This window comes from Lepeophtheirus salmonis, chromosome 14 (assembly GCF_016086655.4).
Source record: "Lepeophtheirus salmonis chromosome 14, UVic_Lsal_1.4, whole genome shotgun sequence".
Taxonomy (NCBI): domain Eukaryota; kingdom Metazoa; phylum Arthropoda; class Copepoda; order Siphonostomatoida; family Caligidae; genus Lepeophtheirus; species Lepeophtheirus salmonis.
Window position 1 is genome coordinate 32,359,411 of NC_052144.2, and position 27,122 is coordinate 32,386,532.

Below are 27,122 nucleotides of genomic sequence, written 5' to 3' on the forward strand. Positions count from 1 at the left end.
AGGTGCGGGAAAATATTATAATTATATTTAAATTCATATTTTTTATTATTATGCATTTTTAAATCAATTTTCAGCAAAGAAAGACGATAATTCTTCTTTCCGAGGGAGATGTATCATCACGATGATCTATTCAATACTGAACAAAAAATAAGAAAGAGCACACGCATCAACTGTTTTTCCTTTTCTAATTTTGAATTGGTAGTTTTTCCATTACAAACTACTCAACTCAGGGGCATCCACAGGGGAGGGATGGGTGGCTGGAGTCCCCCGTCCCCACAAAAGAAGGAATTTGTAAAATTTTGATAGACAGTAGTGTTCAAGTCCTATTATTTGTTGGTCCCATTTTGACATCCATTAGTTCACTATTTCCCCTAATCTAATGAAAAAAATGATTTTTACTGTTATACAACTTGGTGGTTTAGGGCCCCGAAACATAAACAGTAATGACGTCAAATGTAATCGCTCTAAAGTCATCAACTCCTAATGTTTTCATATGGCAACCGTGATTATATACATATTTAATGTTAAACAAATAAGTCAAATTTGTGCTTTACTCATAATAGGTATCATATTAGTTGGAATTGCAAATAAGAGAAGAAAAAAAAATTATATTACTGTTGTTACTCATTATAAAAAAAAGTTGCAAAACTAGTATTATTTTTGATTGTTCTTGAATGAAACTAGAAACTGTTTCAAAGTTTAGAGAATGAAATGAAAAAAATGATTTTCCTATTTCTTTACATATTTTGGATAATAAATATGTTTTTTTTATTCAACCAAAATTCAAGGTTTTAAATGGCAATATTGCAATATGAAATCAAAAAATTAGCGTAAGCCATAATGTAGGGCAAAAAATTAACTAATTAATTACCATAGTTAATATTGTTTCCAATAAATGGTTAAATGAAGCTGGGAGATCTCAAAAAGATATCTAGAATCATGGAAATGTTCTAATAAAAGGAAACAACGAAATCCTGGGTGAAAATATCTTTTATACGTGGGTGGTCTGAAAAGTTTCTGACCTCAACGTGAAGATGGCAGCACTTGTAAATAAAATCTAGTCACATCTACCTAGCATCTGTTGACAGTTACTCACAAAAGTTTCAGCCATTTTGAACGTACATTGTTATGCAACAGTAGTTTGAGTGAATTGATGTGAGTGTTTATGTCAAAAAAATCGGATTTTTTAATTTATTTTTCAACATAGTCTGCTTGTAACTCTATAAACTTCCCCTGCGATACTCTTATCTTTATAACCCGTCTGGGCTGTAACTTCCTTAGAAAAATTGTGTAAAGTCACAAGGAGACAATGTTGAAAAATAAAAATTAAGAAAAAAAACTCACATCAACTCAATCAAACGACTGTTACATAATAACTGGTCGTTCAAAATGGCTGAAACTTTGGTGAGTTACGCTCTCATTTAGTTTTAACAATTATTGAATATTATTTCCTTAGTTCGATATAATTGGCTAAATACTAAATGATTTAGGGCATTTCATCTGGTTTTTTGGGAGGAAAGGTTGAAATATACAAACGATGTGAAATTCAGTAAAATTCATAACTTAAATGCAGAATATTACAACCATGAGATAACGTTTTCAATCATAAACCAACATAATATTTACACATATATAATATATATGTATGAGAATGAGTTTTCCATTCCAAGCAATGAAATTGACTTATGATAAATAACTATTGTGTTAAAACTGTGCTTAGGGTGTTCAATATAAATAATGATATTATATTAATTATTTCAATAATTAATTAATACTCATAAAATATATGTTCCATCAAAACGGAAATGAAATCCTTAATTGACACATAATACTAAAATAAAAATAAAAACTTCTACCCTATAATCATTTCCTGCATAATTTAAAGGACTTTTGAAGTTTATGGGAGCAGTAACCTTGTTCTGAAGTATCAACCTTGGAAGCACATGGTTTTTATGTGTTGTAAAGTATGAATTCAGTGGTCATTAACCAAAAATTATAGATATCTATCCATAATTAACATTATGTTTTAATGTGAACAATAGTAGTAATACTTACTCGTAAAAAAATAAAATTTCCAATCCAAGAATATGATTGTTGTACAACACATTTTTCAATGTTTGTTAATTGTCCATAGATCTACAAATAATTCAAGGACTCGGAGATTCAGGATTTGTTGTGTATAATTATATACGTTGTATATAAGGGATTAATATTGATTTAAGAATTTTGGCACAATAGTGAATGATTGATACCAGTATTGATATCAACCCTAGAATTAGTCAGATAATAAATAAAAGGCCATATTTTTAAGAGTTTAATAATGAGTTTTTGTAGTCCAAAGTTATAAATTGGCATAATATTATGATTCCTTTTTAGGCATAAATGAAAAATATAAGTACGTATATCCGATAAGAATATAATAGACACTTTGTATCAAAAAACAAGAATTATGAAGTAAAAATAAAAGGTGAAAAAAATCCAAATAGTTCCTCGTATACGCAGTACCAAGAAAGTATATTTATTTATTTGTGTCATATTTGAGACTGATATGCTCACTACATGAGACAAATTAGAGCAATATTGTTTAAGTATATACTTATGACCTACAATACTTAAATTTAGAAAATATCCTGTATATTAATTCAATTTGATAATTTTAAAGGAAAAAATATACTATTTCCATATTTTTATAGATTTTCAAATAAAAAGTGTACATTTTTTGCACGTTATTAGGTTAATTCTTGTTTAGATGAATGAAATGACAAATAAAGAAGATCCTGTGGTACCAAATTCTGAACTTTTATCATTATGGTCCACTCAAATACAGGCTTGTGAACGGAACAAAAAATTAAACGGCGTTTCATTGAACGTGCGTTCAATGAACTGAACGCTGGCCGGAATGGATTTTTTTGAACGATGAAGGCAAAAAAATGAGATTTTAGCGTTCCGTTCCAATAGGTCATAGTAATTTCGGAAGGGGTGTAGTTTTCCACACCAGGGTGCAAATTCAGGGGCAATTTTTGAAATTGGGAAGGGACTTAAAGCCTCCATCCACCCCTGCAGACGCCCCTGATATTAATATTCATGTAAATGTAAATTAAACACTCTAAAAAGGACATAATTATTATATATGTATGTCTTTTTTTTATGCAGTAATGATTTAATTTCTTTTGTACTCAATGAAACAAATTCTCACGGTCTTTGTTTTTTTATTTTTGGCAGTAATTTTTCGTATGGATTTAAAGTACTTCACATTGAGTGGATATTTGAGTTAGAATTTATGTTTAACGTTATTGGCTGGAATCAAGGTCAATAGTATTTCTATTAACGTTGGCTGGAATCAAGGTTAACAAAAATACAATGTATTTTTAATGTCGCCTATATGTCTGGGTTTAGTAAAAAAAAAAGTATATTTTTATGAAAAATACACGAATCATATATATAAAGGTTCATTCATATATATTTATAAAATGACAGGCAATATTTCAAAGAGATATTACGGTCAATTATAGGCATTGAATTCAAATTTATGGGATGAATTGAAATATCCGAGAGTGTTAACTGTAGTTTAAAAACTCCATTTTATCTACTTGACTTAATTTGGCCCAAGATTGTCTTAAAAATATAATTTATTAATTTCCTAATTCTATAAATGTGGTTGTGAATTTTGGCTACTTTAATTATTAACTAGTTAATTATTTAAACAGCGTTATTTTAACTTCAACTTAACTAGTTAATTTTTAATTTATCAAAATTAACTTTTAAATGAACTTGTTAATTTTTTTAAATGTAGCATCTTAATTTTAACTAAACGTAACCGTTATTGATCTAGTTAAACACTGTATAGACACTATCTGTTTTATTAAACTTTTAAACTGGGTCATTCCACATCAAATCTATTAAAAGGATATTTTGTCAGTGTCGTAGAAAATGTAATTTTTATATTATCTCCGATATTTGTATAATTTTACATATAATTTAAAATTAGATAGAAGCTGAAAAATCTAAAATTTTAGCTCTCTTTGACTTCCCCTTTAGTAGTAACTTGAATCTGTATTTTTTTCTTGATCGTTCAATTGGAAGTGGAGAAAATTTCAACCAGAGAGACCGACAGAATAATCTTTATTAAAAAGCCTTGATAAATCTCTCAAGGGACTAACATAAATAGTTATTTTTTAATATCGAAATTAATTTTATCTTAACCAAGGTTGGGTAAGTTAATTTAACTTAAACTACTCTAAAGTTAATAAACTTAAACTTAACTAGGTAATTTTCATAGAAATTGAAATTAACTATAATTCAACTAGTTATAAAAAAATATAATAATAATTAACTTTAACTTAACTAGTTAAAAAGATAAGTTAACTTGGCCATCACTGGAAATAATAAAATGGCCAATATATGTATTATATAAACGACGAGGGATCAACAAGAAATTGTATTCCTGTTCTTTTGGAAACAGAGTATATGTATGGAATAACACATTACTTTGTTTATTTATCAAAAAGAATAAATTATCAAATAACCATGACGTATCAAGAGAGAAAAATCGACAGCTGACAACAAAACACATAGTGTATTTTGTGTTAGTTAAATAACACCGTGATGAGTCATCGCGGACATAGCTATTGCACTTCTGAGAAAATAAAATACTGTCATTTTTAGTCGGCTATTAGTATTTTAAACTTTAGTTTGATTAATTTTTTTTATGATTCCCATAGACATTTCAGACAAAAAAAGCTTTGGGGCCCTAAAACTTTAAACCAAGTAGCAAAACATAACCCTGAGAAAATCGTATAGTCAGTATTTTTCAAAAAAAATCGCGATATGTCGCTTTTCCTATGAATTCATTCATTTATTTATACTGAGGACGGTAACACGTATTTTTTTGTTTAACAATATCCTATATCATATTCTAGTCTATATAAAGTTATATATATTTAGTTAATTGTATTAATAAATTATTACTATTATTAAAAAAAATTAGGAGACCGGTTGTTAATTTAATTAAATCGGAAATTCCTATAAGTGACAGCATCTATCATGATGATCTGTTATTATGGGTCTCTGCTGCAAAGCAAGCTAGCTAAACTCATGTGTCTTGGTTACCAAGCCATACAATAGAAAGTTTACTTATGTTGTTGACAAAGTGTGCTTTATAAGTTGATCTTAATAAAGGGGATTTTCATGCCCCTTATGAATCATCAATCAGATTGTCATCTTAGAGTCTGAGTTACTTAAAATTATAGTCAAATTTAAGAGACTCGTGCTCTTCATCCTCAGGGAATTACATATATCCATATTTTGAAATAAATACGGATGCTTAAACGTCTGGGTTTGGTATTTTTTTCGGATGGGAGGTTCGAGCAAGGAGAGGGTCAATTGACTAGCAGAGTTATTCTCAAAAATTACTCTTGATATGATCCAAAAGCTCATCTGCTCCCTTGAAGGACAAGATGCAGAGATGTCAAAGTCGACCATTCTTGGAAGACTTCCATACATTCATCTTATCCCCTCACATAATTTATTAATAAAATAACTAAAATATTGTTAATAGTTATTTATTAATACTGGAATTGGAATATATTCAATATTCTATTTTCTACCATTCTGACCCAAATCTAGCTATTTTTATTAATACACGAATACATGCTAGTTTATAACTAGAGTTGTTATTATTGATATAATAGCTATATTATACCTCTGGTGGATAAAAAAAGTAAATTCCAACCAAGACATTTTTCACCTGTTTATTGTTTTCGTACTCGTTTCGCTACTTGGTTTAAAGCTTTATGGCGCTCCAGAAATACATGAAAGCGTTATCTTTTTTCTACATTCATAAATTGGATTGACTTTTTTATGCCTCAAAAACTATACAGCTTCATTTACAAGCACGCTAGGATATGTATGTATACTCTACAGGCCTGGTACTACCTTATAATTGGAAATTTGAACAGAACAAAAATAATGGCTGAACGCTGAACAAAAAAATGAACAGAACGTTAAAATAGCAGAACGCTTACAAACCTGCTCTAATAATCGTAATTAATAAATTGATTTAATTACATTTGTAGTAATTTGTTAAAAACGCTCCTACAACTGAGTTCAAATTTACACATAATAACATTTACAACAACAGAACAAGTTGACAAGTCTTGAAGTGTTTTAGATGCAATTAAATTAAAAAGAATTGAATCTAAAATGTTTTTTCAGCAGTGGGATTTTTGGGACCTTACGAAATTGAGATCTAATCTATCTTAAAATTCACAGAGCAGTCTATGTTTTTTGTAGTAAGTATTTCAAAACAAATAATAATTATCACATTATTTATTTGTTTGAATATAAACTAGATCCATTTTTTATTCCTTAAGTTATTTTTGTATCAAATTGAATCCACATTCCTTTCCATAGTGTGTTTTCAATTTTTAATTTGAATAAACTTCAAACTTTTCAACTAGTCATTCTGCAATTTTAAATTTATGTTTGATTTTTTTTAAAGTATTTTTTTAGTTATTATGGAGTTGATATATCGATACTGAAATGTCCTATATTTTAACATACCTATTTCATATATTAGGTATACATATTTATTTCAAGAAGAATTACATCAATAGAAAAATTTCAAAAATAGAATTCTGTCCCATTTATGTAGATATAAATTTACAAAAAGCACCTAATATTAGGTTGGGGAAAAAATTAATTTCATATTTACTGACCCATTTTTACTAGCTGAAAGGGAAAAATGAGTCATAACTGAAGCATATTGTGAATGGTGATAAAAAATGGATCCCTTACGTCAATGTCAAGCAACAGAGATCGTGGTTGAAAGCCAACAAAACTGTCTAAAACGTAACCAAGCCATGATTGACTACCAAGAAGATGCTGCTGTGTGTTCGATGGGATTAACAGGGAATAATCTACTATAAGCAGCTCCCCTATGCCCAGACACTCCATTCTGCACTCTACTGTAAACAACTCGACTGTTTGAAGTTGGTGATCGAACAGTAGCAGCCAGCATTGGCGAATAGGTAAAGGGTCTTCTACGAGAAGGGAATTATAAAGTTAGATTCTCATTGGAAAAAGATATCGAACAGAACGTTCTTGGGCCTTGTACATAAAAATTTTATCTCCATAGACGTGCCGTGCTCTCAGCACGCGCACCGGAAAAAGCAGGACAATACTCCTCATAGAGTTTTTAAGGACCCGAGCACCCTGCTCGTCCCTGGGAGACATACCGTTCACCCTTATTGAGGTTTTAAGGAGCCGAGCCCCCTGCTCGTCCCTGGGAGACATAACCTTCACCCTTAACGAAGTTTCAGAGACACGAGCACACTGCTCGTCCCTGGGAGACATCTTCCTCGATGTACCCTCATCCAACTCGGGATGATCCAGAGGAGAGACCGTTCCACATCCATTAACCAATGATGTGAACGGGAGAGTAGGAACAGTAGAGAACCAAAATTGCGTAGGACTAAATCCACTTTTAATTATGTGGTCCCTGACACGGACGCACACTTCACTTCTTGAAAGTGACCAAGGTTCTCTTCCTTCCTCCACGAGGCCCAAACAGAGGCACAGTCCATATTGCTCCGCCTTCCGCAGACGAACGAGCATTCTCCCTGTCGACGAAAAAGGGCTACCCAACTCCAACAGGGCTAGCTTCGCCGACGATCCCACAGCAGGGAGGTCACATGATCCTGATCCCATCCTCGTCGACAATGTTGCGTCTTGACGAGGGAGCGACACAATCTTATTTATAGTAGGAGAGATCCAGGATGACCGAGAGACAAAAAAAAACTTGGATTAATTGGATGATTGTAACACTTCTTATAAATCATTGAAATAAAGTGAAAAATTCGAAATTACATTTTCCCCAATCTATTATATTGACTAAGCTTGCAGGTTTCTACATTCATTCATAATGTGCTGTGTATCTGTTTAATATCTATTGTTTATATATAATTGAAATTAATTAATAGGTTATTTTTTTTAATCAAACATACTTTATTCGTTGTTTACGTTTGCTCAAATTCACACATAATATACGTAGCAAGACTTGTTGCAAGTTGGATAGTAATGTACAACTCTTCAAGACACTTATAGTTACTACTTACATTAAAATAATTTATGAATTATTCTTGATAGTTTTTCACTTCTTAGCACGTCATATTAAAACAGAAAAGGAGAGTATATATACTTAGGATTGTAAATCCTAAGCATTTCTTAGCGTGCAAGCTTTGTTGTTTTTGGCAACATGAACATTTTTTTTTCATTTTCTCAAGCTACTATAATTATTCTTTCAATATTGAAGGGATAACATCTAAGTATTGATAAACTACAGGTGAGTCTGTTCATGAAAAATTATGAGTAACACTTAATTTTTTTTTTGGGAGTTATCTTCTATATAAGTTTCTATGTTTGTCGACGCCAAATAACTCCCAGCCGGGCACTACTGCTAGTTATAAATAATTTATTTTTGTATATTTTTTGACCATAATTATAATTTAATGTTGTCATTACAAACATTTGTAAAGAATATGTCAACATTTTTTTTTAACACTTTATTAAAAATTGTCAAAATATTCAAAAGTTTTGTGAAGAAAAGTCATAGTCACGACCCTTGAACTTCGCCAAGAAATATTAACAGGATATTATATATAACATCAATAATTGGAGTATTAATAGGTAGTAAATGTGTATTTAGAACTCATTAAACTGAATATCGAAAGCTAGAAATATGCTTGAGTAGAAAAAGTATTTCCATTATAAAATACTTTTTAGTATATTTTCTTAGAATCGTTTTTTATAATGATTGTTATACTATGAAGATAACGATTAAATAATCCAAAACATTAATTATCACTAATTTCTTTAAAATAATTTAAAATTTAATCTTTTATTCTCTTCGTTTAATGAAAATATCTGTTAATGGATTGAATAAATGATAAAAGAATTTATTTAGTGTTGCTTTAGACCTTCTTTATAAAGAACTGTGAATAAAGGTCATTCTAATTATGTTCTTAATGAGTAACAAGCTATGGATTTTATCATGGATCCTTCTTGGACAATGCAATGGTTCGTATAGACCTTATATCATCTTCAAGTCAATTATATTATAAGTATCTTAAGAGTAATGCTAAGAGGTAGAGCCAGTTTAAGCATATGCAGGAGCAGGGGCAAAGATAAATATTAGGATTTTTTTAAATTTGATTTTTTTACAAATATTTTCTCTTTTTTAGAAAATAAAATTCGGGGCCTTTTCTTTTTTCAAATAAGTTTTTTTTTAGAAAATAATGTTTAATTTTTAGAATATATATTTTTTTAACTCAACCCAAAATTTCTTATTGCCTTTTTTCATAAATAGTGTCCATATTTCATCTAAAGGTGGTTCTTTTTAAATAATATCTCAATCTATTTTTACAGTTTCCTTTAAAAAACCAAAAAAGTGCAATCCTTTTTCTATTTTTATAAACAAAAAAATAATCTTAGTTTATATATTAAAATATATGAATATCAAGTCAAAAGCAGACTTGAAGCAATTACCTGCCCATCTAAAAGCGGGCCTGTTTAGAGTTACAAATGACATTTTATATTATTGTGATTTCTTTTATCAAATTTAAAACAAAATATATTGTGACTTTTATGGACAAAGGTAAGTGTTACAAGAAATGACTACATCTAGCGTAAATTTTATGCAATATGATTCTTTTATATCACTTAGAGGTTTTAGTCATAAATTTAGTCTTTTTAACATATTAAATATCGTATCGTTCTTTGCCCTTTTTCCAAAAAGCTGTTTCATTGTATACATAAACACATTTTAAAATACATATAATTAAACAAATGTCATATTCTTCTTAATGGACACAGCTATTATGTTTGATTGATCATTTTTTTAAGGACACAATTTTAATCCAAATTCAATATTTTACAAATATATGAGCTATAAATTTGGATCATTTCCAAAACTCTCCAAGCCCGGTTTGGAAGAACTGATTGAAATGGTCAAAACTGAAAATATGTTTACAATTTTGGATGCAAAGCCAAAAGAAATTCGACGATTGTTCGACCCCCATGACAAAAATATAGACGCTCTTTGCCTCTACGGAAGACTATCCTCATTTTTGAACCAAAAGGGTATTTAACTATATCAAAATTTCATTACTAGTAAGTTCATTCCCTGTAAAATTCATCCCCGGAAATTTCATTCTCACTTTAAAGAGGGATATTTAGTGACGTCATACGGCTTATGTTTCTTACCTACTTAGTGTTTTTTTTTCCGTAGGGGTGTAGAGGGAGGGCTTGACATTTGGTAGTCGGTACTGGAGATGATTGATGAGTCATCGATGACTAGTCATGGATGGGAGACGGATATATATGATTTATGGTGTTTATACCTTGGGAAATAGAAGAACAAGAGAAATACCTGGATTTACTTCTCACATCCATCACTAGTCACCACTCATCTCCAGTGCCCCCTGCACATGCCTCCCTCTACAGTCCTACATAAAAATATTAAGTAGTGTAGTAATGTAGACCTTATGAAGTCACTAAACATGCCTCTTCATATTGGGATTGAAATCTCAGGGGATGAATTTTACAGGGAATGAATTTTGACCGAATTAAACTACCGGTCACGATTAAAATTAATTTAATTTGACTATAAGTATTGATTATTTCCTTCAAGGAGTTCTTAGTTTTTGTCCAATCCGTAATGTCACATGTTCAAAGAATAATACTTATCGTTCACTTGATGGTTTATGCAACAATCTTTCTTCTCCGACATGGGGCTCCTTCCTTTGGAAATACGATCGCTTCTTAAAGCCCCAGTATGGAGATGGTATGGCTCTTAGTAAATTTTATTGAGTGAAAAGGAATTCATAAAAAAAAATTATTTTAGGGAAAAATTCCCCCAGAGGATCAACGTACGTGAAGGGAAAAGGCTATCAATCTAGGCTTCCAAGTCCAAGAAAAATTAGTTTTACTATGCATGAGGATGAAAATAGAACTAGTGATGACTTAACACATTTGTATATGCAATTTGGCCAATTTGTTAGTCATGACATGACTAAAACTACAAAAGGAGGTAAAAAATTAACAGTTATTTACATATAATATATAAAGATAAATATATTTCAAAAGGCCAATTAATTCCAAATTGCTTTCCTCATCAATATCTTTGAAATGTACATTTCAAACATATCTACGACCTATCATTTAGGGAGAAGAGTTATATATTTTTATAATAAAACATGTTTGATTTAAATACAATTCATATGTGATACAATATTTTTGACATTACTTACAAAAATATATATAATAATTTGGATATTCTTTGCAATTTAGTATAACACATTAATGCAAATAATAATGCAAGACGACAGTTTCATTTTCACAGCCAGCCAATCGTTTTCCAATTGGTAGCAAATATTCTTCAGCGCCCAAAGTGCTACCATCTAAACTCAAAAATAAATAACGAAGGGATAACTCATTGGCATGAAGCATACAAATGCACCATTGTGATATTAAATCACGCCACTTTTCCAACCGGTATTAAGTTGCAGTTCCGTCACATCCAACGGAAATGATACCATCTAAATTCCAACCTTGCCCCTCTAATAAATTTGTGATCCAAGTAAAAATGACCCTACTTGTAACACGACTTGGTGTTGTGTGTCTCAAATATAATGCTCCAGGTTCTGATAAAACTGAGATGTGATCTTCTATAACTTCTTTGCGATTGTAACGGTCCCCTATTTCCTTATTTATCTGAGTTTTGTCTTTTTGTCCATCAAAGTAAATACTTCTAATGACAACTCCTTCATAATCTTCTATGTGAGCTTTAGATACAGCTTTTTGAATCTTTTTTTTTTATCAATAAAGAAACAGATTTGAATTTTCAACAGAAACTAAGCGAAAGTCGGTGAAAACTGCAGATGCAACAGCAGCAACAGGTCGTGCCGATAAACCGTATCTATAAAATACCTTTGCAAATGTTAAGCACCTGCAAATAATTTTGTTTTGCCGTTGAAGTCGATGGTGTATCTATCGGGGAGCCTCTATTATTAGACACATTTCCTAAAAAAATTTACTTCCTAAATCATTATGGAAATTTTTTGAGACAAAATCCGATCCTTTAGTGAAATATAAATGTTTTTTCTCTCTCATTGACTTTTCATCCTGCCTCTGACGATATATATGGTGACAGTAAGAGGCTATTACATTTTGAGAGGTCAAGGTCAACGTCCAAGGTCACGCCACACCAAAAAATGACCATAAGAGGAGGTTTTTGGGGTCCACTGAGAGCCCACTCTTGTTTTAATAATAAAAAAACACTCAAAATTCATTTTTGTATTATTTTAGAAACACGGTTTAAATCTGTGAAGACGTAAACTTTTAAAAACTTTGAAGAAGGGTAGAGCCCTTCAAATGATGCACAATATTTTCTTAACTATTTCCGTAGTTTGTGTAAAATTATGCAAATTATGATACCTCTTGTGTTTGCATGGCTAAAAAAATACATTAACGGGACACCCTAATGTACAGGTGCTATTATAAAGCATTATGGAATACCCTAACGCTCGCACGCACAGAAGTGGTCAAAAGGGGGTGTTATGCCAAAAAGTGAAAAGTGCGCCAACTGTCCCGATCTACCCTAAATGCTTTAATCTCCCCTAATGCTTCTTATGTCCTTATTTCAGCTCAAAATTCTATAAACTGAGCTGTAAAGTTGTTGTTTTTTGGCCATTTATCTTTTTTATCAGTATTAGATTCCTTATAATTAGGGTATAATTACATATCCAATACAGGTGTGCGTATCTAAAAAAGAACACTCCTTTAAATTTTACGCCATGCACATATTCGTGATTTTATTGAGTTGAAACCGGTTTATACTTCGAGGCAAGGGTCTTGATTTGTTATAGACAAAACTCCCGCAAAATCTAAATAGCAACAGTGAAACAGCAGCAGATAATATGGAGAGACGTCGAGTCGCAATTTTGGAACTTTCCGCGCGGGGAAAAACTCCCACTGAAATAGCCAAGGTTCTGCACTGCAGCCGCACTACTGTTTGCTGCGTGGTAGCAAAAGGGACTCCTCATGCGACCACAAGATCTAAGTCAAGGCCTCGAAGGTCGGACGAAATGGTTGCTGCCGTGAAAAATCTCTCGAGGACAAGAGAGGCAAGGTCACCGTCATCAGAAGGACTATGGACCGGCTAGTTAAGAAAGATCTTGGCCTTAAGGTCTACCAAAGAATCCCTCGTCAAGCCCTCAAGCCTGTAGACAGTGAAAAACGCCTAAAATTTAAAGGAGTGTTCAGTTTTAAACGCGCGCACCTGTATAAAAGTAAAAATTAATGAAATTTAAAAAATGTGTTGCTATATCTTAAGACATCCATATTTTTCCTAAATATATATTCATTTTTTATAGACTTGGATTGCTGTGATCCAAAGATATCCACGGACCCTCGTTGTTTCAATATAGATCTTCGTGGTGATGAATACTTTGATGGGGAGTTCAACCGTACTTGCATGGATTTTACTCGTTCCGACTCACATTGTCAATTCTCAGAGTGGAGAGAGCAAATCAATAGTGTTACTTCATATTTGGATTGTTCTACAATCTATGGCTCGAACCGAGAAGTGAATAAGGAACTACGTAATGGTGTATCTGATGGAACTCTCAAAGAAAATTCATTTTTACCTCATTTCCTACCCACAAGAAGTGATTTAGGTGTGTTATTAATTTGACTTTGAGATGTTTCCAATATTATTTGCCTATTATTCAGGGCAAAGTTTGTATAAATCGCAAGAAAAAGATGATTTTGTAGCAGGAGATGGAAGGTGTCAAGCACATTCAACAATTCTGGCGATGCATGTGATTTGGTTTAGAGAGCACAATCGTATTGCCAATGCACTGGGACCTCTTTTGAAACATTACATTCATCATCTTGATGAGTGGGAGCAAGATGAAATCATATTTCAGGTAAAAGATTAAAGTTCTGTTATAGTCACATTTAATATCGAATAATAAACAGGAGGTAAGAAAAATAGTTATTGCTGAGTTCACGACCGTTTTATACTCTGAGTACCTCACAATACTTCTTTCGAACAATTGTCCTGGTATTGAGCTTCAACCCAATTCCAAATATGATCCAGAAGTGGATGCCTCTATTATGAATGAATTCACGACGGCATCTTTTCGATTTGGTCATTCTTTGGTTCAAAGTGTTTTTGAAGGTGTTGATCAACCATGGAGACTTGGAAGTTTTTTTGGAGATGCTCAATTTGCAACTAGTTTTGATGGACATGGAATAGAGAAGGAGTTGGTTGGGGCAGCACACCAATCATGTCAAAACTCTGACAGGTTCATTTCAAAAGAACTTACCAAGAAGCTTTATCTAAACAAGGAAAAGCTTAATAAAACTGCGAATTGGAAAGGTATGATCTTAATATCAAAGATCAATTGTACTAAACGTTTATTTTGTTCTCGTATTATAAAGGATTAGGCTCTGACTTAGCATCACTGAATATTCAAAGGGGAAGAGATCATGGCATTCCTGACTATAATACTATAAGAGATAAATGTGGACTTCCTAGAGTGGATAATAGCTACTTTGGCTCTACAGAAATTCCTCCACAATTCGATGAACAAACTTGGGAAAAATTGCAATCTATTTATGAGAATGTGGATGATTTTGATCTATTCACAGCTGGGTTAAGCGAGAAAAAATCAGGTACAATTTAAAAGAATGATGAGATAATAGGATAAAATGTATAACGTTGAGTTTTCACGTACTGTAACGTAATTGTCGTAATTTTGGAATTTTTGTTGGGATAACAATTTGGAAGGACTATATTTGCTGTTATGATCTTAAAACTTGAAATTTTTGCTTTTCAAAATAATGAAGTTTGTTTCTAAATTCCTGCATTTGTATATGCCAATGGTCCTTAACTTTTTTACTTCCACCCCCAATCTTTAAAAAATCCCAGTTAAGAACCATTGGTCTATGTCCTTTAGCATAATCAATTAGCATTTGTTGGCAAAGAAAATCTCTTATTATACTGAAAGTAAAAATTATTAATTAAAATTGAAGATCAAATTAAAAATTAAAGTCTTTATTGTGTGCTGCTTTGAGACCATATCCCCATTAATGACCACAAGGTTGCAGCGAAAGATATCTTCTATTCTAAGACAAAAATGCTAAATACTTGAATTCGAATTATTCAAGTATTACCTGGTGTAAAATAAATCTTTGGGTTGCAGCATTTATATTTTATATTTACAAAGAAAAAAGTAGGACTAAGGAAAAATCAAACCTAATCACGGATTATCTGAATAACACTAAAGTGTAGACTGTATTTTCTTGTCCTATATACGTTTTCCCATGATCTTATTTTCCTCTAGTAATGAGCATGTAAAAGCAATTTGATTCCCCGAATCTTGTCTGGTTTTCCAAAAAAGTGAGAAGCCCTTCCACCTTCTACGGATACAAGTACCCTACTTATGATAGTTTCAAAATTTAACAACACGAGCTTTTAAAGTTAAAAACTCATGGTTGTTTAAATATTAGCCTGGTCCGAAATGATTAAGACAGGTTTGTTTGAAGGGAAAGGAGAAGAGTTAGCTACAAAATTACACCAGCATCGATTTTCTCATGAATTTTATAGAAGAAAAACATTACATAGTTATTCAGAGACTAATTAGCTAATCCCTACATAACATATTGGCACATGTTGCTCCATTCGTTGCTGAACATGGACACTCACAATTTTCGCTCGTAATTTTTGATATGTTACAAACTGGGGAAAACAGTGAGATCCATACCAACCTCACTATCGTTTATCCTGATGTCCTAGTCGTGCAACTATCTTTCAGTGGGTTGGTGAGATCCGGAATGACACTTTTAAGCTCGAGAAAAGTGTCGCATTAGGACGTCCCAGGACGCCCAAGTCAAGGACTTGGGAAAGAAAAAACCCGATTAAGCATTCGAGAGGTCTCAGCGGAGCTTTCCCTACTACAGGAAAGTGGTGTTCTAGCCTAAAAAAGAACAAAACTCACCAGAAGGAACTTCTGCTCATATGGGACATGGCACATCCCTACATAGCCAACAAAACCAGTTAGTTCTTAACGCAAAGAAAGATAGAAACGATCAAACTGAGCCCCTACAGCCCGGATCTCAATCTCGGACAATATCTCTTCCGTAAGCGGAAATATCTACTCCGGGATTGCGATTTTGATAGCCATGAAGACCTCACACACGGCGTTCAGCGGATGATGACGTTAGTGAACGAAGAGGAGCTCTCCAGGCAGTTTTGGGAGTTGGATAACCATTGCTAAGACGTTATCTTTGTCAAAGGAGACTATGTGACATGATTGAGTACTTTTTTTAAACTTTTGAATGCAATTTTTTTTCTTACTGGGGCAGTCTGAATCATTTCGGAACAACCTAATATATATTTTGCTTAAAATTGATATAATGTAACTGTTAATTTAATTAAAAAGAATGTGTACTTACACAATGTTGTAAATGCATCAAGATTAATCCATTATGATAATTATTTTTTTGAAGGTGGAAAACGTTTGGGTGAAACATTTCACTGCCTCATTTGTGAGCAATTCAAAAGACTCAAGAATGGAGATCGTTTTTTCTTCACTCACTACGAAAATGAGGAAACAAATTCAAGAGGACTTCATATAGACATCCAAGTAACCCCTTATAAAATAAAAAATCAATAAGCTAAACTTAGAATTATAATTTTATCTTGTTATAGAATATGATTATGAAACGAAGATTTAGTGATATTTTATGTGAGAATTCAATTGGATTGGAAAAACTCAAACCTCAGGTATTTAAAAATGAAGGAGAAAATAATCCAGAGCTGAGTTGTAACGATGGGTCTAGGCCAAAACTAGACTTTGAGCTCATAGCTCATCATTTTAGACTTGAACATTTAAAGACCGCCAATGTTGACATTTATTTCGAAATCAACAATTAAAGGTGTTCCATGTTTTTCTCAGCCAATATTTATATAATAATGTCTTGTAAGTCTTGAAATACTAGAACATCCATTCACAAATAAATTGATATTTTAAAACTCTTATTGTTCTCTAATTCTAAAAATATATATGATTGATGTCAGAGGCGTAACTTATAAGTTATAAGTAGTGATGTAAATCCTATGGAGTTTTTAACTTACCGATTTTTTTGGAAATAGTAATCTGATGTGCATTAGATTACTATCTTTTTAAAGATGGGATGTGCGTAAAGAAATAACTAGGTATAGCCAAGGTTAACAAGGGGGGACCATCATGTCATTGGGCTTGTTAAAATTTTCAATTTGATGTATCGTATCGAAACACAGATTTTGATAAACACGCAACCAATCATATTCTATGACGTCAGTATTGCTAGAATTTTCAATTTGATGTATCGTAGCAACTGCTGGGCAAGAAAAACAGATTTTGACAAAACACGAAACCACTATGACGTCATTATTGAAAAGCGCGGTGGAAGTCAAGCATCAGTCGTACACGTGTTAATGGTACAAGTATAACTTAAAGCATTAAAAGAAAGTGGCGCATCGAAAACAACTGATGAAAAGTGACCCTCGTTGACCCTTTTCTCCACTACGTTCGTTGATCTATTTACAGCTAACAAATAGTTACTTTTTGCAAAGTAATAATTAGTGATGCATCCCAAATATTGGATAATTAATAATGCTCCAATATTCCTTTAAAATGTTTGGACACATTTGACTCCTTGTAAAAATGCTCGATTGTTAAAAAAATATTTTCAAAACTCGAGTGTTCATAACTTCATTACTACTCAAATCTCATCATTAGATTCAAAAAATCATTTGCTCCAAAAACCTTCGCTCGGGGCAATGAGGCTGGGGCATATAAAAAGGGGGACTTCTACAGAATTTGATTTTACTCAATACCTCTACGAAGGTGGGTCTAGAAAGCGTGTCAGTTATCTACTTCTATTATAAAGAAATATATTTAAAGTCTCTATCCATCTTCCTCCTCTACTCCGTGTTTCGGGTCATTAGGAATTCATATTTCCGCACACTAGAGTGAAAGACATCAGTCTCATGGGTTAGGCTCTCATCTTACAACTCTATCATTCCTCTTTCATTTCAATGAATTAATAGTCCCAAATAGTATATCTATAGACGTAGCTGCGATGATCATTTTAAAAGGGACAACTTCAATTTTCCCAAATATTAATGACAAATTCAATACAAATTTGGGACGATTATCTTTTTTTCATATAAAATACATTTCCTTGAAAGCCTTTTTGAGATTTTTATAGCCTTTTTAAATAATGTTTTAATTTTAATTTAGAGTTTTTTATAATATTAATACAAATTAATTACCCGAAGATAGTAATTTAAATTAGTAAAAGCGATAGTTTTTATTAATTAAACTTAATTTGATATATAACATGTACCACGGTAGAAATTCAATATTATGTATGGTTGTTTAATTTGATTTTACATACAAATTTAAAGGTTGACAAAAACAAAAACTTTTCTATGTTACATGTTACGGCCATTTAATACAAAGGCCAATGCAATGGTAATTTGCGAATAAAAAACATGTTTATGTCTAATTAAGAAAGATAATCAAAATCAAATTCTTACGATATTTATCAAAGTTTCTATTTTTCGATGAAAACTTATCACAACTTTTGTACAATTGGATCGTAAATACTAGACAAGATCCCATTGTATGAGTGACTAAACACAATCTAAATTCCAATGATTTCGAATCGATCCAAGGTAGATTTCTTTATAGAATATGTCCTACTGAATTTAAGGCTTTTGAGATTTTAATATTCTTCTTTGTCTCTATTAAAGTCTTTATTTCTTGTTTAAATACTTACGCCGTTTCCTTAATATTTAAAAATCAACTTTAATGATTTTTTAAAAATAAAATCCACACTCCCTGTAAATAAATATCTCATAAATTTGGCCTCAAATTTTATAATAAATATTTATTCCTTGATAATTAATATATTTAAAATTAAAAAAATGTTTGAATGTGATGAAGTAGGTAAGATTGATTAAATATCTTTAAAAACAAAATTTTAATACAATGAATCAGAAATTATTAGGTTTAAATATATTTGATAGCAATTTTAGAACTTAAGGAATGTTTCGGGCTTAGAGAATGGGTAAAATATAGCTACAAAAATAATAATTAAGTAATTTAATTATATATTATTTTGTCCCTGGTCACAGAATTTCATAACAATACAATCATGTAACTTATAGGCAGCACATTGCAGGGTCAGTTACTTAGCTGCAGGTCAAATTATATTCCAATCGTCATTTCGTGCTACAAATTTGCAATAATCCAGAGATATAATACAGCAAATGGGACAAAATATATGAACACGTTAATTTTTACAGTTAGAGGAATATTTTATAACTCCATTTCGTAGATGTAAATAATTGGATCAGAATCCGCTATTTAACTTTTATACAAGACTGTTTAAATTGGTCCATAACTTATAAACATCTAACAATAAGGTAATGAATTTTTATTATAAGCTTATCCATTCCTTGATGATATCACTATTAAATAATTTTATTAGATTAACGAAAGCTTTGTTCATTTAAACTTTGCTATGACCGTTTAAGAACAACATAATATGATGTATTGTCAATTGTATTAAATTATGTGGCCTATTATAAACGCTAGTATGAAATCAGATATAAGTATAAAAAAACTCAACACATCCAAGACATAAGTCATAATAATAAATAATATAATGACGAGCCTTTGTTGTCAAGTGTAAATGATAAATACAAACTAATAACGTATCACTAATGATAATAAATAAAATATTAAGAAGGATTTAGCAATTTATTTTAGCTTATTTGTGATGATTGAAAGACTATCTATAAGTAATTGATATGGACAAAGGATTTTTCTCCTTCTACATTCGGAGTAATTGTTTGAAGACATTAATTACGATTTAGGAAAGGCAAAGTTATGACGCCGTATATGCGTCATATACTTCTCATGAAGTGTGATCTATATTATATTTATTATCATAAAAACTCTTTCCATTTCTATGAAAAAATAAAGGGATTTCTATATTAGAATATTTTTATCAAAAAATGTATGTAATATAGTTATTATACATTCCTACACTACTGATACAGGGCATTTAACTTTGCCAAATTTGAACTCCATGTATCCCTAATGTCTCGGCCCTCCATATTTGTTCTAGAATGAACAAGCCAATGTGGCCGTTAACTCAAAAAAAAGGAAAAGAAAAAGGGGGAATCATCTTATCGTGAGTAGTGTAACAATAAAATAGTAGTTCGGAAGAAATTAAGTTAATTGTGTCTGGAACTCGTCCGCAGCTTTAAGTGATATTGAGTAACTAAGGTAAATGATATTTATCTTATAAGAATTTATTCTTCTTTGGAAGGTAGAGATCTTTATTAGTACCATAGTGTTTCCCTTAGGATTAGTTAGTTTAGAATTTAAAGATAGTTTAGAGTTTGGACTTGGCATGACTAGTTTCCAGCAACAGAAAGGGTTTTACTCGTGCTAAGCGAGGTAGAAGGGAGAGAAGAATTGATGAATCTGAGTCTGCTGCTATAGACTGCTATAGCAGCAAAAGGAATGGAAGAGGGAAGCAAAAAAACGGAAGGAGTGAGCGAGAAAAAAAAAGAAAGAAAGAAGAAAAAAGGAGGAGAGGAGTGTGTGTTGCAGGCCTAAGAGACAGAGAGAAAGAGGGGAGGGGGAATGGCGTCTTTGTTCGATGGGCGGGCGTGGCTGGGTGAGGGCTGTCTGTTGTTGAAAGAAGAAGAAGAAAGAGCATGGATTCGTGAATTGGTTGTTGTTGAGTGTGTGTAAATTCCTACCTTTTCCTCCCAGCGGATTGGCGTAGGTAAAGTAGAGATAAAAGCGCCGTCTAGGGTCTGTACTTGACAATAATCTCGGATTGCCTCGCATTTTCCCGGATTTCTTTTCTATTTAACATTTCTCTCCTTTTCTTGGTTTCTTGAGCAGCGACTTTACTTGTTGTTTGACTTGTTGAGAGTAGTTACTTGATCACTCGCTTTTTGCATCCCCTACAGATCGAGATCATGCCAAATAAATCCCGTAAGGGGGTCAAGAACAAAGAGAAATCCTCCTCTCACACCGGAAACTCTGAAGTCTCGAAAAGCGGCAAATCCACAAAAAAGAACCCCACAACTCGCGTAAGTTGTGGACTCCTTAGTCTAGTCTAGTCTAGTCTCTGGGCGCCCTTAATGCTAATTGTGTTTTTATAGGAGGATGGCGGGATGGGAAGTGGGCTCCTGGGGTCTGAAGAGACTCCGCGCCTCTGCTCCCCACAGCCCCAGGTGAGTACTAGCCCTGGAGTGGAGTCCCTGTCGTGGAGCAGAGGGAAGGAGGTCGTGGTTGGGGGTGAGCGGGTGAAGCGCGAGATTCATGCCACCTCGGAGCAGATGATGATTGCGCAGCTCATCCATCACGAAGACCCCAAACACAAGCTCAAAATACAAAATGTGATGGACATAACCAACAAGGAGGAAGACGAAGTGGCCACGGCGCTCTTTGACTCTGCCTGGGATGAGAGTAAGGCCATTGAACTCCTGCTGGACGTGAATGGTGGCGCCAGAGACGGGTTCGGAGAATGGGAAGAGACGGGCAAGAGGAAGAAGCGGAACAAGCAGTCCTTGTTGGTGCACGAGGACAACAAGCATCATGTGGGACTGGGAGGAGCCTCTTTGGCGGTAAGACTGGAAGTCTTCTATTTTCCTCACTTTGCATCTCCCTTTGTTTTTGCCCACACCCCTTTAGGATGACTGGGACGAGTCTGGAGGCGGAGGAAGCGGAGAACATCCCTCCAACAATCAAGCGTCAGATTCCAATCGGGAAAAATCGCGTCAACGAGGTCCACCTCGCATGCGCAGAGGCGGAGGCTCCAATGCTGGAGGTCGAGGGGGAGGCAGAGGCGGAGGCATGGCAGACCGCTCGTCCTACAACAACAATAACTATAATGACAATGGTGCAACAGATGGAGAGGGACTGTCAAATAATAACAATTATCACCAGTCAGGTCAGAGATCTCGAGGTCAACCTCCAAGAAGAGGGGGTGGCGGAAGAGGAGGGGATCGTGGAGGTAGAAATAATCATAACTATCAACCTCGTTATGATCGCTCCAATCAAGGTAATTCAGGGGGACATTCAGGAAACCAAGGTGGAAGCTCTCAAGCCTTTTCTGGTAGTATTGACACGTGGAATCCTAGTGGAGAGAACTCAGAACAGACTACGAGCAAGAAGAGTCGAAACAATAACAAAGACGCTTTTGATAATGCAGGTATTTTACCACTCCGTCCATTCTGTCTGTACATGTATATATAGTATTTCATTTATGAACATGCATCCTTTAAAAAAAAAACATATTATCATTGTTTTCTTTATATTAGGTAATTGGGGAGATGACTTCCCTGCTGCTGAAGACTGGGATAACGAAGAGTACACAGGGTCGCTAGCTGACACTAAGGTATTTACTGCTAAAAGTACTGGGGGTTCTAAAATGCCTACTGCAGTGGGTCAGAATAGAGGGCCTTCAGCTGCTCAGACATCCCAACATTCCCCTCAACAATCCCAGTCTCAAACATCTCAGGGATCATCGTCAAATGCAGCTTCCTCATCCCAGCAACAACAGCCTCAACAACCTTCAACTTATTCACAGTCAATTGATTTGTCTACACTTCTCCAGAAGCCTGCTACTCAAAGTTCCCTTACGAATCCTCCAAATATTTTACAGTTTCAACAACATGCTTCAGATTCTCTTAAAAGTGTTGTTGGACTTTCCTCGACATCCTCTCAGTCTGTGGCTACGTCTTCTCAGGCACAGGGTTCAACACCTGGAAATACGAGTACTAAAGGTGATCTCTATTATGGCAGTAGTAATCAACAATCTGGTGGTTCATACAGTGCATTGATCAAGTCTGGAACTGTTGGAAATAAATCTCATGTTATTTCTAATAAATCAAGATTGCCACCTCCGTCTAAGATACCTTCATCTGCTGTCGAAATGCCAGGAGATTCCCTAACCAAATTAGATGTGCAATTCGGAGGACTTGATCTCCAATTCGGAGCGCCTACATCGACTGGAGATTCCTCTGTGTCTGGTACAAATGGTGGTTTTGATTTTGGTGGTACCAGTAACACGTCTGGGTCATCCTCTGCGACTGGAGAATCATCAAAGTATTTAGGTGGTGGTAGTGATAAGTCCAAATTGGACGTTTATTCTTCGTCTGCACCTTCTGCCAAAGAAGTAACAAAAAGCCTTGCTTCTAAAATCGATAGTTCAATAGGCTTTGATCGGTCTTCGAAAAGCAGTAGCTCTACATCAAATAAACCTTCAGCTGCTTACAAGTCTCAAGAAGTAATCAATAATTATAATTCTTCGTCGAACCCTCCTTACTCTAGTTACCCAAATCAACCTAGCCAGCAAGGGTCGGTTCAGCAACAAACCTCTATAAAGAATTATCCTCCTGGTGCCAGTAGTAACTTCAATCAATATTCTCAGTATTCTAACCAAAGTAACGGCTCTTACGCTAATAATGGAATCCAACAACAACAACCCTATTCACAGGCGAATAGTGCAAGTTATAACAACGTCAGCGGATCGTCGTCATCCTCATCTGTGACATCCAACTATCCTTCATCATCAAATGTAACGACGGCGAACTATAACAATTACAACTCTGTGTCATCTAACTCGGCATCATCGAATTCTGCTCAGCAATCATATGGTAGTTCCAAGGGAAGTACATACGAACCTACTTCATCGCTCAAATATGATACTCCACCCTCCGTTTCTACTTCAGCGATGCAAAATTCAATCGGAGTTCCTGGTGGAAGTACTGCTACAGCTTTAGGCTTAACTTCAACTACTAACGCATTATCTGGAAAAATATCTGCAACCTCTGCAAGTATGGTTCTTTAAACTTATTATTTTTTTAATAGGATGAATTTAGTATTATTTAACAATATATAAATTTCTGATCAAGGACTTTCCTTCGAATCTTAATCTAATAGGTTACTTCTTTCATAGGTAAAGTCAATCTAAGCAATTTTCCTCCTGGTGTGGCGAGTATGCTCCCTACACAATACATGATAGGAAACGCTCAAGCAGGAATGCCTCCATTTTACGGACTTCAGCAACATATGTATTCAACTTATAACGCATCTACGGCTTCTGGAATCGAAGAATTAGCGGCATTGCAACGTGGAGCAGCTGCCGCTGGGTTACATACCTTGGTAGGTTCCGCCGCTACGGGCGGGGCACCTCCTCCCCCTGTGGTCGGATCTACGACCTCTGGCCCCATAGCAGCCCAAGGGCAACATTCCGCAACTGGCAAGGTGGTACGGCAAAAAGAGAAAAATACATTTTCTACCTTTACCCGATCCCTATAAGGGATCTGTTCTAAAAATACTCTCGTTCAGTTTTCATCTCGTAAAGCTTGGCGGCCTTTTTCATAAAATAGTTATTTGAATCGATGATAAGTTAAACAGCACCCGGCTATATGTTTTTATTATTTATTGATATTTTCAAATATCGTTTATTCAAGACATTTGATAAAACGATTGGTTTCAATTTTATTTAGCTATTTAATTATATTGGCACCTTCAGTTTTTGGAAAGAATTATTTTTGAGGTCTTACTTATATCGTTTTATGACAATTCCTAAATTTGTTTAAATAAAAGTTTGGCCTACTGCTTTACGAGAATGTTTCAAATAAGTAATTTCTACTCAATTTCTCCCTTTTATTTCTTAATTTAGTGTCTTGCCTTTCCTTTTTTTTATACTCAGTTGCATTAGATTATTTCTATATATTAATTTTTTACGATTTAGTAAAAAGCCCTGGGATAAACTTTGCATGCTCCATAGGCACATTTAGGTAGTAAATGCATTATTTTTGCATGTTTCTTTTTTATCTTATCTGATTTATACAGAAAGATGATACATTGATCTTGAGCCTTGCCTTTCTTCCCTTTTATTTTATTTATTTTTAAACACTTATCTCACTCTAATAGCTCAACACTTGTTGAGCTCATTCAAAAATATATTTTTTAAATTTTTTATTGCCTAAATTATTAATAATTTTTCATTTTATTTTTTTGAAGTTGATTCTTTATTCCAGTTACTTTTTTCTTAAGAAAAATAAAATCAAGATGAAATAAAGATTCACTCCCTTCTTATAGCTGGCCTTTATCTACTAACTTATTTTGTGGATTACAATGAAATAAAACTTAAACTTAAATATTCTAATTTCAGCCTACAACGGGATACTATGATCCCAACAGTCAATTTGCAACATCTCTAGCTGCTGCTACTTCTGGTGGTAGTCGAACTGACGGAAATGCTTCTATATCAGCTGGAAGTAATTCCATGAATTCGCTGAATGATAAAAATTTTGGAGGAAACAACAATTCGGTTGGTGGAAACGAGTCTACATCCAGTCCTATTCCTTCTTCTTTAGCTTCTGCTGTGGCGGCTGCTACAACGCCGGCTGCGGCTCAAGCAGCAGCTCAAGCGGCAGCTGCAGCCCAACAACAGCAACAGCAACCATTTAGTCTTAACACTTTTGCCCCTCAGCATCAGGCTGCGATACCAGCACCTTATGCTTATTACTTTGGGCCAGGACTGCAAGCCTATGGATCTGGAGTATACCCTGCAGGACCAATGAATGTCGTGCCAACTGGAGCGGGAGGGAATGCGTCTACACAGTTTCAGAAGACTGGATACGGTTCCAGGTAAAGGCTTTCTAAATAAGTTCTCAGGAATTTTTTCAACCCTAACTTTTTGTTTTTCATTTCTTAAGTTATGCGTCAGCTTACGATAATTTGGGTCAACAAGTTAACAAGGAGTTTAATCCTACATATAGCAGTGGTACGGGAAATAATAAGGTTGCTGCAGGTGGTGTGGCAGCTGGTAGTTCTTCCACGGCTCCCGGAAAGGGTATGTACATTTATTTTCCATTTTAGTTTTATTATTATCATTCGCATATTATTTTAGGTAATCACCAATATTGGAATAACGCCACAAATCATCTCAGTTCTCAACTTTGGGGTTGAGCAACATTGAGTAGCATAATATATTAACGAAGATGATGAGGAAAGGAATATGAACAAAAAAAAATGTACGATTACGAAAACGCTTTTGCGAGTGGATAAAGAACTTAAACTTTGAAGCCTGTTCTATTACTTTAATTAGTTACTATAACAAGGTTTAAGATTATTTTTCCATGTTTTTTGAGAAGATTTAAAACTAAAAATACGGACTTTTTTTTAAATATTATTAAATTAGTTGAAAGTTATTATTTTTTTCATTTGGAATACAAGTATCCTCCTGTATCCCCACGAACTGAGAGTAAATCATCCCCCCAAATATATTCGAACTGATTTAGTTCTCTTGTATATATTTGCATAAATATATATGTATACTATTATATGAATCTGTGAAATAGCCGACAGAACATGATGTACATAAAAAGGACTGTTATGAGTTTATTTTCCCCTTCTTTCTTAAGAGATATTTTTTTTCCATTTTGCTTTAATAAATATATGAATAACTACTATCAAATGGAAATACTAATCGGCGCTTTTATTTAAGTATTTAGATTATAGATGTATCGTGATAAGTAGAATTTTTGTATTGGTTTCTATTATAATTTTATTCCCTTGTATTTCCCCAATAATTTTTTAAGGATTTATATATAAATTTGCCATTTCTTATTTTTTTAATCCTTGCATACATTAAGAAACCTAATTTATTCTTTGTTAACATCCTACATTAATTTAGCTGTGTCATTCAAATTTTACGACGCAATATCCCTCTTGTGCTGGCTCCAGTTCTGAGGGGGAAGAAAAGAGACTTATTCAGTTTTTTTCTTTTTTTCATTAAATTGATTATTTTTTAATAAAAATATAGCAACTTTCTATGGTTCAAATATATTTATGATTTCCACAAACTGGTAATATTTAAAAAGTAATATTGTCATGTAACGATCACCATATGATTGAAACATATTTGTGCTATTTACTCTTTTACTCTCGTTTTACTGAAATTGT

At 33.5% G+C, this 27,122-nt stretch overlaps 2 protein-coding genes across 6 annotated transcripts; both read left to right on the top strand.

Annotated features, from left to right (window-relative positions):
• Positions 1 to 8,919: 8,919 nt before the first annotated feature.
• LOC121129491 (salivary peroxidase/catechol oxidase) lies at positions 8,920 to 17,101 on the top strand. Its single transcript, XM_040725216.2, has 10 exons — positions 8,920 to 9,075; positions 9,901 to 10,137; positions 10,688 to 10,840; positions 10,901 to 11,086; positions 13,431 to 13,733; positions 13,789 to 13,985; positions 14,038 to 14,440; positions 14,503 to 14,736; positions 16,573 to 16,709; positions 16,775 to 17,101. Exons 1-10 carry the CDS (start codon positions 9,015 to 9,017, stop codon positions 16,997 to 16,999), a joined length of 2,136 nt encoding a protein of 711 aa, XP_040581150.1. The 5' UTR covers positions 8,920 to 9,014; the 3' UTR covers positions 17,000 to 17,101.
• A 3,077-nt stretch (positions 17,102 to 20,178) lies between these two features.
• lig (ubiquitin-associated protein-like lingerer) lies at positions 20,179 to 26,634 on the top strand. 5 transcript variants are annotated; one of them, XM_040725286.2, is made up of 9 exons: positions 20,179 to 20,408; positions 21,107 to 21,229; positions 21,302 to 21,766; positions 21,834 to 22,353; positions 22,463 to 23,980; positions 24,103 to 24,308; positions 25,327 to 25,805; positions 25,874 to 26,010; positions 26,068 to 26,634. In XM_040725286.2, the coding sequence occupies exons 2-9, from the start codon at positions 21,116 to 21,118 to the stop codon at positions 26,124 to 26,126; spliced, it is 3,498 nt and encodes a 1,165-aa protein (XP_040581220.1). In that variant the 5' UTR covers positions 20,179 to 20,408; positions 21,107 to 21,115; the 3' UTR covers positions 26,127 to 26,634. The 5 variants fall into 5 exon arrangements, with proteins under 5 accessions (XP_040581220.1, XP_040581217.1, XP_040581218.1 ...); XM_040725283.2 differs by having other exon boundaries at positions 20,255 to 20,408; positions 24,103 to 24,413; XM_040725284.2 differs by having other exon boundaries at positions 20,269 to 20,408; positions 24,103 to 24,410.
• The last annotated feature ends 488 nt before the right edge of the window (positions 26,635 to 27,122 follow it).